General features: G+C 48.5%; 1 protein-coding gene across 19 annotated transcripts in view; it reads right to left on the minus strand.

Moving 5' to 3' along the window:
• Nucleotides 1-13,207, minus strand: part of PHLDB1 (pleckstrin homology like domain family B member 1) — a 500,781-nt gene that overhangs the window by 45,339 nt on the left and 442,235 nt on the right. For 15 of the 19 annotated variants that reach the window (XM_069614411.1, XM_069614410.1, XM_069614414.1 and 12 more), the window contains 3 exons: nucleotides 11,728-11,892; nucleotides 2,032-2,151; nucleotides 1,839-1,941 (listed from right to left, as the gene is read on the minus strand). In XM_069614411.1, the coding sequence (XP_069470512.1) occupies nucleotides 1,839-1,941; nucleotides 2,032-2,151; nucleotides 11,728-11,892 (388 nt within the window). The remainder of the gene's footprint in view (nucleotides 1-1,838; nucleotides 1,942-2,031; nucleotides 2,152-11,727; nucleotides 11,893-13,207) is intronic. The other 4 variants (XM_069614425.1, XM_069614420.1, XM_069614423.1 and 1 more) reach the window with 1 other exon arrangement.

Consider the following 13,207-nt stretch of genomic DNA (forward strand, 5'->3'; position numbering starts at 1 on the left):
TCTCCGTCACCAACTGCAGGGACGCCAAAAGTATTTCCACTCATCCCACTTCAGAGAGGCCTGGTCAGCTCCTTTTCAAAGCACACTTTGTGGGTATTTTCAGAATCCAAGACATTGCTATGATGTGATGCTTTGAGCCAAACAACCCTGGCACTGCATCTAGATTCGTGACTCTTCTGCCAATACAAATCCATGCCTCTGCTCAGTCGATCTCACATTTTTGGTGGTACTTTTCAAATTCGGCAAAGTGAGAACAGGCAGACAGCTTTTTCTGTGCAGACGACCCACTTCCGGAGAACTGTCTGAGTGACACTTTGAATGGGTCAGGACCACCTTAATTTGAGAAAACTCCCTACAACCTACCTATTCTCCCAATGGGTGCCAATTCTTCTGTTGGGCTGAGTCCATTTACTTCATTAATCCACTGGAGCCATTTGGCCACTTTTCATACACATACATAATCAGAGGAGGTTGCCCGCTTCGGACTGTTGAGTAAACACTAGTCATCCAATAGTTTGTGCCTTATAACATGAACACTGAAGACATTCTAGGGATTTTAGACGCTTGTGGAGATGCAAAGAGGCAGTCATTTTTCTGGAATTGTTGCTTTAAAATGGCCTCCGTCATTTTTAGAGTCTTTGCAAGTGGAGTAAATGAAACTAATTGGGCCTTGCAGTCGTCTGACGAGAGTCCACTTGGGTTGCAACCAAACAAAGCTCACTCGCATATCCCTAACGCAACTCTACAATAGAGCCACAAAATGCCTTTGTCATTGTACCTTGTGCATTCGACGAAAATCTCCCTCAAGATTCCCACAAGGCTTAGCCAAAAGCCCAAATTACAAACGCAATATAACCCGCAGAATCTGCAATTGCACCAGGACAAAAAAAGTTTGGAAACAATCTTGTACAAACCTTGCAATTCAGCGTTTTTGGAGTCATTTTCCTACAACCTATTCAAACTCGTACACGTCTTTCGAAAGAACCTTGTATTTCTCCAAAATGTATTGTTCAAGGCGTACGTATATTTGGGGAAACCGCCACTCAGCAGTTTTACACTGCTGAACACCATGGTAGAGCCCAGAAGTAGAGCCCGATGATGCCAATTTCTGGGGCATTGTAGGATTCAACGTTCTATGGATCCATCATAGCCACTCATGTTGATGTCTAGAAAGTTAAAGTTTTGAATAAAAAGGAGTGACAGCACATGACCCCGCCGCTAGATAGACTCCTAGCACCCAGCACGTGCTTCCACATCAGACTCTCTAAAATCAGATCCATTATTGCTGTGAACTTGGCAAGAAGTTGTTCTTTATTCTCTTTCACAGTGACTGAGGAGGACAACCCACGCATTCTTCAGAATCAGAAATACTTCCCATTAAAGAACTGTACTTGGTAACATGTGGTTTAAATAAATGTGTACATGAATATCATTTTTTGTCCCAAAATAAGACAGAGGGTGAGGCACGCCCATTGTTCAAGAGCGTCTTAGGAGCCCTTGGAAATTCGGGATAACCCCCTACTCCTCTGCCCCCCATCACTTCCCCCAAGATTGCAAACATACAATGCAACCTCCTCCGAGTACTAATTTAATAAGTTGGTGGAAAATTGCAGAATAGTTTTCAGTTCACCATGGACAACTTCCTTCCATGGCTAGTTCCAATAGACATGCAATTTTCTTGCCACAAGAACACACATGTACCCTTCTGCTGCAGGGATCTGAGCAAGCATTCGCCTGTCTGCTGCAAGGCTCTAAACCCCCACAGTCATCCTTATCCAGGGCACCACCCTTCTTTACTCTCACAACCACATAGACACAAGACACACACAGACACTCACCCTTCTGCTGCAGTGCTAGCTGCCGCTTGGTCTCAATGTCTTGCAAGGTGGTTGCCAAGTTCCGCGGCAAGCTTCCAGTTCCATTTTGTGAGAGAAGAGGACTCTGGGAATGATAAGATAAGTTAAGAAGAAGGTCAAGGTGGCTTGTTGCCCTGCTCCGTAAAGTTCCTTATGACTTTTAATCATTAGTTACCTTTGGGGAAGCACTGCGCCCCAGGGTGGACACAGTGAAGTGAGACGAGGCAGGAGAGATGCTCTTCATGCGTGGCAGGGTACCACCACTGCTCTCACTGTCCAGCTTGGAGCGGTAGACCTAGGGTGAAAAGAGAAGGGGATTATCGCCAGCCACGCCCCTCCATCCACTTGGGAACACTTCACCCATTAGACCGATTCCACAGGAACGACCAAGAGCAGCCACAACCCAACCTTATTGATAAATTTAAAAAAAGACTTCTGATCAGGCAAAAGGCTGGGTTAAGGCCTGGAGTCTATACTTCCGACCTGCTGCGACTCTCCCAGAGAGGATCTGGCCTCTGAGACTGGTAGACCGCATATCCACAGGTAACAAAAGCTGCAGAATCTCTTGCAGCCAAGCAACACTAACATGACAGAGTACAAAGAAAGGACAATGGTGAAAACGACTGAGTGTCAGAACTATACATCATCTCTAGGTAAAGGCGGTATGTAAAACATCTGCATTACTACATGTCAAGCATTTGCCAATTGCATCCGTTTTGCACAGACCTGAAAACTCAATTAAGTTTCATGCAATGGCCAATTGCATCCCTGTGTTTCAAGCGCTCGCCCTAGCCAATCATATTCAGGAAGGGTCACTCGGATTACTTTGTTGGCAAAATGGAACCATTCCAACAGTCTTTCACACACTGTCCAAATCCAAAGCTACCAAACCTGCACTGGCCAATTCCACCACTCCATGTTCTTCACAGGCCAATTACATCAGTTCTTTCTGCACACTAACCAATCACATAGCACCACTGCAGGTGGCACTACATAGGTTGTGTTTCAGCATGGCATCTCAATATCTTTAAGCTAATTGTAAAAATATCACAAGGAATACACTGGATCACAAGACGACCTATTTTGTGGTGGTCTAGTCACTGGTCTACAACGATTGCGTTTGTGTCTGCCCAAAAGTGATATAAATTCTTTGAACAATTTGTAGTTATAGAACGACTTGGCGACTTCCTATAAATCAAAAAAAGTTTATTCCTTTTTTTCAAGAAATGTTTTTATTGAGTGTTTACATATTAATTTCTTCATAATCGAAAATGTGTTATTCCCAAATCTGTTTATATTTTTGTAGTCTTCATAATACAAAATTATGAAAGGGAATAGTTTCTTACCTAACTCCATTTCTCCAGCATTGGTATCTTTCATGGATTCACATGCTTAGAACATTCCCCGTCGACAGACCGGGAACCCTCGGTAAGCTTATAAAGCCGTTTCCCAAAGGAAAACGTTTGACACTTTCCTGTCCTATCTACGTCGTTTTGGGCAGCGCACGCACGCCCCACTAGGACGTAGCGGTATAAATGCCCCCCCCCGCGGCTTCCTTCAGATTTCGACCCCTCCAAAGCAGAATGGGGTGAAACCAAGAACTACAAGACGATTGCATTTAGGGAAGGCCGGCGGGCGCATGTGAATCCATGAACGATACCAATGCTGGAGAAATGGAGTTACAGGTAAGAAACTATTCCCTTCTCCAGCATTGGATCTTTCATGGATCCACATGCTTAGAATAGAATGCACAGCAGTGATTCTGAAAAAAGCAGGAGGTGTGAATGCAATCCGGCACCCACCCAATCCTGTGTATAGCGAACCACGTTTACATAAGATTCGAATTTAAAGTGTGTCACAGTAACTGCACAGAGCAATATTCATATGAAGCTATAACAGTATACATAAACATACATTTATATATCCATACATATATATGTCCAAATCAGCATAGACCCTTCTTGAAAAAGGGCTTACCTTATCGAAATAGATGTCGCAAGACTGCTCTTCCCATTTGTACTTCGTCCGCATGCTGTCGTTCGAGGCAGTAGTGGCGGGTAAATGTGTGAGGCACTGACCATGCTGCTGCCTGGCAAATGTCTGTCAGTGGTACCCCTACCCACAACGCCGTCGACGACAAAGTCGCCCTGGTTGAATGAGCTCTCGGACGTCCTTGTAGCGGTTTTCCCGCTTTTGAATGACAGAAGGCAATCGTCAACGAGACCCATCGGGCCAGTCCCGGTTTTGAAATTGCCTTCCCTTTTGCCAAAGGGCCATATGCAACGAAGAGTTGCTGCGTAGATCGAAGTTGTTGAGTTCGATGAAGGTAAAATTTTAGAGCTCTGACATCCAAGGTATGTAGGACCTTTTCCGCAGCCGATGAGGGGGTCGCGAAGAAGGTGGGCAGGACAATAGATGAGAGCTTATGATAAGTTGTAGGAACGTTTGGGATGAAACAAGGACTTGTTGACAGAATCACTTTGTCCTTGAAAAATCTGAGGTACGGAGTGTCTATGACCAACGCTTGCAACTCCGAGATCCGTTTAGCTGATTTTATAGCTATTAGAAAAGCCACTTTCCATGACAAGAACTTCATCGACGATGTGGCCATTGGCTCAAAGGGTGGTTTCATTAACCCTGCTAGCACTATATTCAGGCTCCACGTTGGTGGAAAACGTTTAACCGGAGGGAATGTCCGGAACAAACCTCTCATGAAGTGTTTCACTAACCTGTCGCTAAACAAGGGAGATGACTTCCTTCTTCTTGTGAACCTAGAGATGGCCGCCAGGTGAACCTTTAGTGAGGAAAAGGACAATCTGCTTTTAGCTAGGTGTAGTAGATACGGAAGAAGCTGTTCCGGAGTAACCCTCAGAGGTTGCACTCCCGTCTGTCACCACGCACAGAATCTTCTCCACTTACACCTGTAGGACTTGTTGGTGGAAGGGGCTCGCGCAGCTTGTAAGATCCTCCGACAGTCCGAGGAAATGTTCAAGGCACCAAATTCTGAAAAGTCAGGACCCAAGCTGTGAGATTGAGACTGTCTGGATTGTGATGCCACACTGTTCCCTCGTCCCTGGACAGGAGGTTGGGAACCTTCGGCAACGTTATCAGATGATCCGCCGACAGGTGAAGCAGGTCGGAAAACCACGGCTGCCTCGGCCAACACGGTCCCACCAGGATGACTCGGCACCTGTACCTGCGTATCCACTGCAGAGTTCTCCGTATCGTAACGGAGGGAAGGCGTAGAGGAACTTGTCCATCCACAGGAAGGAGAACACTTCTCCCAGCGAACCTTCCTGTGGCCACCTGCTGGCATACATCTCGCACTTCTTGTTCCTCTTTGTGGCGAAGAGATCCAGCAGAGGCCGCCCCCATTTCTCGAAGACCTTCGACAATTGTCCGGTGGCTTTTTCCCACTCGTGAATCTGGTCCATATTTCTGCTGAGCGAGTCCGCCTGTTTGTTCCTTACTCCTGGAAGGTGATGAGCTACGATGGATATATCGTGTTTCAGAGCCAAGTGCCACACCTGAGCCTCGATGGAAAGGGTTCTGGATCGTGTGCCGCCTTGCTTCCTCAAGTAAAACATCGCTGTGGTGTTGTCCGTCAAAACTCTCACTGTGGACCCTCTGATGTGAGGCAGGAACGCCCTCAGGGCCCAGCGCACTGCTCTCAGTTCCAGAACGTTGATGTGCAGGAGAGATTCCCTCTGAGACCAACAGCCTTGTGTTTGCAGAGTGCCCATGTGTGCCCCCCAGCCAATTAGGGACGCGTCCGTCACTATGGTTAACCGAAACTCCGGCTCCTTTAGGGGTACTCCTTTGGATAGATTCTGGACGCTTTTCCACCACTGAGGAGCTAATAGGAGCTTGTCGTCGTTGACAGTCAGTTTGTTTGACCAGAGGCCTTGAGCCTGCGTCCATCGGTCCGCCAGAAACTGTTGCACTGGTCTCATGAACAGGCGGCAGTTGCCCACCAGAGGAATGCAGGACGCCATAGCGCCCAGGATCGACGTATATTTTCTCCCTGACAGTCTGGTATTGATTTTCAACTGACCTGCCAATCGACTGAGTTTGGTGACCCTGTCGAGGGATGGCCTCACTAACCCTGACTGGGTCTCGAACTGTGCGCCCAATAACACCAAGCTTCTTGACGGTGTCAACGAGGATTTCTCGAAGTTTATTGCAAACCCCAGCCGTTGTAAGAGGTTCATGGTGGCCTGCAGACTCCTGTGCGTCGACATAGGGGAGGACCCCCTCACCAATCAGTCGTCGAGATACGGGTATACATGATGGCCTTGCCTTCTCAGCCAGGCTGCCACCATGGCCAAACATTTCGTGAACGTTCTGGGAGAAGATTTCAGTCCAAAGGGAAGTACTGTGAACTGGTAGCGAGTCCGCCCTACCACAAACCTTAGGAACTTCTTGTGTCGCCGACACATCGGTATGTGGAAGTACGCGTCCTGCAGGTCTAGAGACGCCAGAAAATCTCCTTCTTGAGCTGACCAGATCACTTCTTGGAGCGTGAGCATCTTGAACTTTATGCTTTTCAATGATTTGTTTAGCTCGCGCAGGTCTAGGATGGGACGCCACTTTCCGTTTGGCTTTTTCACCACAAAGTATCGGGAATAAACCCCTTGACCCCTTTGTGACGACGGAACCAATTCTATAGCACCTTTTTGTAGCATAAGTGCTACTTCCTGCTGCAACACGCTCAGATGGGATTGAGCTACATACGCCAGTGGAATGTGCGGAGGGTTGCTTTTGAATTGCAGGGAATGTCCGTATCTTACAATGTCTGTTGTTATTTGCTCCCATTCGTTGATGTAACATGATACTCTGCCCCCCAGAACGTTCCGATGCCCGTCATTGCTGGTCCTTGGTCTGCTTATCCCTCGTCGACGAGTAACCTGCTCTCTTCTTGGGGGCCTGGTAGTCCCGGCGACGTTTAGCCGCTTGCGAAGCTTGTCTGTATCCCTGTGAGGGGTATGCTGGCCTACTGAAGGATCTGTCCCTCGATGCCGAGAATCTGGAATTTCCTGATGCTCCCCTGAAGGGACGAAAAGACCGGAAACTCCGACCACTCGGGAGGGCCCCCAAGGAATGCGCCGTGTCCGAGTCCTCTTTCATGCCCTTCAGGGCTTCGGCCACCTTCTCGCCGAAGAGGAGGTCTCCTTCAAAAGGCCTATCCAGTACCTTGTACTGCACCTCCGGTCGGAAGCTGGTGCATTTTAGCCATGCCTGCCGTCGGAGAACCACACCGTTATTCACCTGCTTAAACTCCGACTCCGCGAGGTCCACTGCGATGTTTATGGCATGATTGGAAGCCTCTTCACCTTCCCTGACCAGCAACATAGCCGCTTTGCGATGTTCATCTGGAAGGTGTTCCAGTAAAGGAGCCAGTCGGTGCCACAACTCCCTGTCGTATCTGGCAACTATAGCTAGAGAATTGGCCGCTTTCACTGTGGTAGCACCTACCGACAGCACTTTTTTGCTGAAAGCATCCTGTCGTCTGGCATCACTTTCCGGGGGGGTCGTGCACTTGTGCTGGGCCCTCGCCTTCCTCGCCGCCGCCGCCGATACCACTGAGTCAGGAGTTGGTTGGGAGGAAAGGCACTTGGGAGTAGAGTCTCGGGGCCTTACATTTTTCTCTAGACGACCCTTTATCGCTGGTTCCGAGAAATGGTGGCGCATGGTCTGCAATCCTTCCTTCCACACATGATCCAGGATGGGCACTGAAAACACCAACCTTCTCCTTTTCCCCCATGTGGTCGAAAAGAAAAGTCCTTTTTCTCTTCTTCCTGGGCCAGCCCGAATTCTGTACAAGCCCTGGCCATCATGGTGTGAAATGACCCAATATTGTCTGGGGAAGACGGCTGACCCGGGCTTCTCTGGGTTTCCAATTCTGCTTCGGACTCCCAGGTTGGATCCCTGGAGGGGGAAAGGGAGACAACTGACGAGGCTCTGCTGTCCGAGTCCGAATCCATCAGCTCCCCTTCCTCGCGGCGTGGGGCCGAGAGGTTTGCATCCGGCAGCACTGCCGTGGGGGTTGAAGGCGGTGGTCGACGAGACGGGCCCGGGTCGTCGATGACTGACCTAGCTGGAGTTGTTCGAGGCAGTCGGTCATCCAGTGTCTTCAGCAACGTTTGCAACGTGGATAAGACTTCCAATGACAAAAGTGACTGTGGATTGAGCAGAGAGGTAGAACCCGGAATGCTCCCGGAGAGAGGCCTGGTAACTTGTAACCCTAGGTCTGCAAGGCCAGCTATTCTCACATCCTCGTCTCCCGAGGACACCGACAAGGCCTCTTGCTGCAGAAGTGTCTCCGGCAAAATTGGGTCGTATACCTCTGGACGCCAGGCCTCTTGCGGGATTTCCGTCGAAGCGATATTCGGCTCCGTCATTGACGTTGTCGTCTGCGGTCCAGGAATGGTCGAGGCCAACTGCGTCAGCGGCAGAGAAGTAGTCGACGACTGCCCTACCGTCGACAACAGTGGTGGTCGTGCAAGCCTATGAGGCGTTCCCGCCTTTTCCGAACTCGACCTGCGTTTCTCTGCATCTCGACTCGAGGCCGATCTATGACGATCGCCCGAGGAGGATTTAGATTTCTCTTTTCTGTCTTTCCTCGTTGAAGATGAGGATGACGAGGCCTTCGATGAAGCGTCCTTGGAATGGCCTTCCGATGATTCTCTCTCCGCCGGTCGCAATTTCTTCACCGGGGTTCCAACGACGCTGAGCGGCGTGGGGCCCCTGAAGATTTTGACACTGAGGCCGCACTGTGCGTGGAGCCCACCTCCGAAGACGGGTATGCCCCCGCTCCGTCGTTCAACCATGCCACAAGTCTTCGACTCCGATCTTTAAGAGTCTTCTGGGAGAAGCCCTTTCATATGTCGCACTTGTCTGCCGAATGATGAGGGTGTAGACAGTATATGCAATCCATATGTCCGTCCCCCTCGTACACATTCTTCAACCCGCACGTAGCGCACGGACAGAACAGCGCTTTTCCCGACATCAGAAGAAAAACTGCAACAGCACAACCTAAACAAAATATGTTGAGGAGTTGGGGGGGAAAAGCGTAAGCAAATTTCCCTGACCAGCTCATCCATAGGGCGTTCCCCTTGGAGCCTAGCTGGGGGCAACCTGGACGTAAAGTCTGGGCATTGACGACTTTCGCTTGTGGTGAATAAGACTATAGTTGGGAAACCCCATTGAGAGAAAAGGTGTTCTACGACTTTTTTGTGTAGACGCCACTTGTGTTCTTCTGGTAGGGGATCTCTGCTCAATGAGTCTGCTAGAGCGTTGAGTTCCCCTGTGATGACAGGAACATCTTCCATTTGAGTGCCCATTTCCAGATTCTTTTGTGCAAGTCTGGATAGATTTGGAGAACATGTACCCCCCGTTTGCCGATATAAATATCGCTGTAGTGCCCTCTGTTAGGATCTGCACCAACAGGTTTGTTAAATGGGGTTCAAATGCCTGAAGGGCTTTGAATACTGCCAGAAGCTCCAGCACATTGATGTGGATCTGAGCTGCAGTGTGAGACCACAGACCCTGAGCTGTGTGGTGAAGGTAGTGAGCCCCCCACCCTGCCAGTGAAGCATCCGTTGTAACCACTGCCTGTATCTCTGGGTCGTAGAAAGGGTTCCCTCTCGTTAAGATTTTGTACAAGTGTTGGCGAAACGACCCCTAGATAGTCCCACTGACCGCTTGCCTGAGACCACTGTTTAACCAACCACTCTTGTATGGGACGCATGCGCAGGCGCGCGTGAGGAACCAGGTAAATGCAAGATGCCATCATGCCTATTAAACCATTGCTTTGCGCACCCTTATCTGGCGACCGGCCTGATAATGTGGTATTTGCAGTAACAAATGTTTCACTCTTTCCTCTGAAGGAAAGTCCAATCCTTCCTCAGTGTTTAGGATAGCTCCTAGGAACTGTTTTTGAAGTGCTTGCCACTAGGCTTGATTTTTTTTCCGTCGATGGAGAAGCCCAATTGAAAGAGGAGGTTGATTGTTGTCTGGATGTTTTGTCTGCAAATCAAAGGTGATTCCCCTGTTATGAGCAAGTCGTCCAGGTTAGGGTACACTGGGATTGCTCCCCTGCACAAGTGCGCTGCCACTACCGCCAGTACCTTTGTGAATACCCTTGGAGCCGAGGCTATTCCAAAGGGCAGCCCTTTGAATTGGTAGGGCTTGTTCGCTCTTGAAATGCAAGAATCTTCTGTGCGCTGGCAACATAGAAATTTGAAAATAGGCATCCTTCCTATCCAGTGTTACCATGTAATCCCCCTTTTAGCGGGATTACCTCTTGTAGCGTAGTCATGCAGAACCTTTGTGGCTTGACATACTTGTTTGCAGGATGTAAATCTAATACAGGGCGCATTGTTAGATCTTTCTTTGGCACAAGGAAGTAAGTTGAATAAATACCCCTGTTAACCTGGTTGGCTGGGACCACTTCTATGGGGTACTTTAATATAAGTGTAGTTATTTCTTCTAGAAGGATCCGTTGATGTTCTTCTGAGTGGATTTTCTGTTGTGGGGGGGGGGGTGGTCGTGAGGACGTTGGAAGTAGTTTTATACAGTAGCCCCCTGCTACCGTGGACAGCACCCATCTGTCCGAGGTGATACCCTCCCATGCGTGGGTGAAGTTGGAAATGCGTTCTACTGGAGATGCATGGGAGGGTCCCTGGAGCGGAATGTCACTTGCTCCGAGGTGGGGTGCCACCTCGAGCTGGGCCTCTGCCCCGACCACCACGACCTGGCAGCTGGGCGAACAAAGTGTAGGAAGGGGAGAATATGCATTCTAAAATGGCCTCCCCCCCTCTCCCTACTATTTTGGCCGAGGCCCGGGGCAGCCTTCCAAGGCCGAACAGTCTGTCGCGGTGGTCTCTGACAGGCAGTTTTTCTTTCTTCACCGGCGTGGTGTTTCGGCGGTCGATGAAAGGATAGAACCACTATCGTAATTGTGAAAAGTTAATAGCTTATCACCGAAAGGAATTCGGCTATACGCGTCTGTCTAGCATGGCGGAAAAAAAACAATCTGAGGGACCTCGACGCGTGAGGGATCATGGGTACAGTGAATGTCACACTAGGGATAGTATTACTGGCACGCCGTGTCGATGTCCCTTATCGAGTTTCGAAAACAACAACTGTGATACTCTGCATATTCTACTAGATGTCGTCCTATGCACAGCATGTGATCTAAGCAGATTCCACAAGCCTCAGAAATATATATATATTATGTAATCTAGTAACACCGGTGTAACACTGTGCAAAAAATAATTGTCGGTATTCCCCGGACTATCATATCCAGTTTGATCTTAAAATGGGATGTATTGATACATTAGCAGGATTTGAAAAGCCTACAACTTCAAAGATCATGAATAATGCTGGATTAGATAGTATAAAACAGTACACAAATCCCGCTGAAGATCCAAACGGTGGCCCAACACATGTACAAACCGCCCCCCCCCTCTGCCCCCAAAAAACACAAATCATTTTGGGAAGAACAAACTTTGAATTATGAAAAAATATATATATAAACACTCAATGAGTAAAGAATTGTCTTCAAAAAAAGAATACAAAAACATTTTTGGATTTATTGGAAGTCGCCAAGTGAATTTACAGAGACCATCCGTCAGGCGCTCTTGTCATTCTATAAACTATATATCTTTAAGGCTAACCTGGGACTGTGACCTATACGAGTTTTACGGAGGTTCATCTTAACCCCTCACAAAGCTCCTTGCAACCAAAGTCTGGTACTGGACAACTCTGGCCGAAGCAGGATCTGCTGGTTGAGTGCAGGCAGACGGGAGAATCGAACAGGTCAGCACTGAAGACCCCCCCCCCCTGCTGAGAAGCTGGGGTAAGTTACCTGTAGCGGCTTGCGAGAGGACAGAGCTTTAGCAGGAAGAGGAGGAGGAGATGAGCGTAGAGGGGGAGAGGAAGAGACCTCAAAGTCAGCTGTGATCTCCTTGTACCACTTCTCTAAGTCAAGGGCCGTGGCCTGCGGCGTGCTCGCCCGCGGCTGCTTCTCCATCTGAAGAGAAATTGAGCATGAGACAGACACCACAGAGAATGGAAAAAATGAGGCAGGGATGATGAGAAGAGGAGAAAGGGGTAGAAAACAAGACTGGAAACAAAAATAAAAGAAAATGTGTCCTGCATCGCAAAGTACAAAAATCGAAGTTCCCAAATTCAGTAATATCAACCCACAGGGGTCTATTTGTATTATTACAATCCTTTTGGCTAGATGTTTGGTCCTCTGTGTTGGGAGGATTGATGCACCTCCTGCATTATGGGGGTATCCCCAATAATTCCCATCTTTTTCTATTGCCCTCCTTACCTCCCCAGCTATACCTACCCCACATATTCACTTTCTAATGCCTTTTTGATCTAGTTACTAAAATGGTAATTCCAGTTTAAGGAACTTTAAGCTATTTTTTTGGGCAATTTTTTCCAAAAATATTGGGGAAATCCCCATTCAAAATTGAATAATACAAAGAGGGCAGCCCTCCCCCATACTCTATGCCTGGGGTGCTACAGTACAAGAATCCTGTGTCAGTGGTACTAACTGGAAATACAAAGTATATTGGTAGTACTGGAGGCCAGTGCATAAGAGGAAGAGACTTCAAGCCAGGTTCTGCACAATGCTGGCATCACTATCAGAGATTATGGAACCACCACCTCATCCCAGACCATGGAGGGCTGGCTCATCCATAGGTTCCAAAGAACTCTCGTAGGCATCCCTACAAACTAGCACATGCAGGGCCCCCGTGGGGTTCTCACACACGGTCACGGAGAGTACACATTACACGAGGCCCCCTTACTCCTCCCATAGCTGTAAGAGTTGGGCAACAGAAGGGCCGCAGAGGATGATGGATTCTTGAAGCGTGTGTCAGATTGTGATGGGGAATGAACACAAAGGTTTTCCTAGATCACAGAGCCTTACCACTGACACACAACTTCGCTATTTCGGTGAGGGCAAACATTCGAAAGTTACAGGGCACCACAGACTTCTCAAACTGGACATCTTGACACTGGCATTCAGCCAAAGGTCAAGACTACAGACTTATCAAACTGATTCATAAAATAGATATTTAGAGGCGAGGACTCACAATGGACATTTCCCTGCCACGTTCAGGGACTTCACATGTGACATATCCAAGTGTGGAGGTTGAGAGGCACTATTCCACCGATATGGCATTTGGCAGGCTACAATGGATCGTGGTAACCTCTGGCTGGCACTTGCATTAGAAAGATTGATAGGGGTACCCATCCAATGGTTATGTGGTATCAAGAAATCACCACACTAGCACAGCAATCAGACATGAGAGCGTGCACCCCTTCACTTA

This window comes from Ambystoma mexicanum, chromosome 9, assembly GCF_040938575.1.
Source record: "Ambystoma mexicanum isolate Mex_15411 chromosome 9, UKY_AmexF1_1, whole genome shotgun sequence".
Classification (NCBI taxonomy): Eukaryota; Metazoa; Chordata; class Amphibia; order Caudata; family Ambystomatidae; genus Ambystoma; species Ambystoma mexicanum.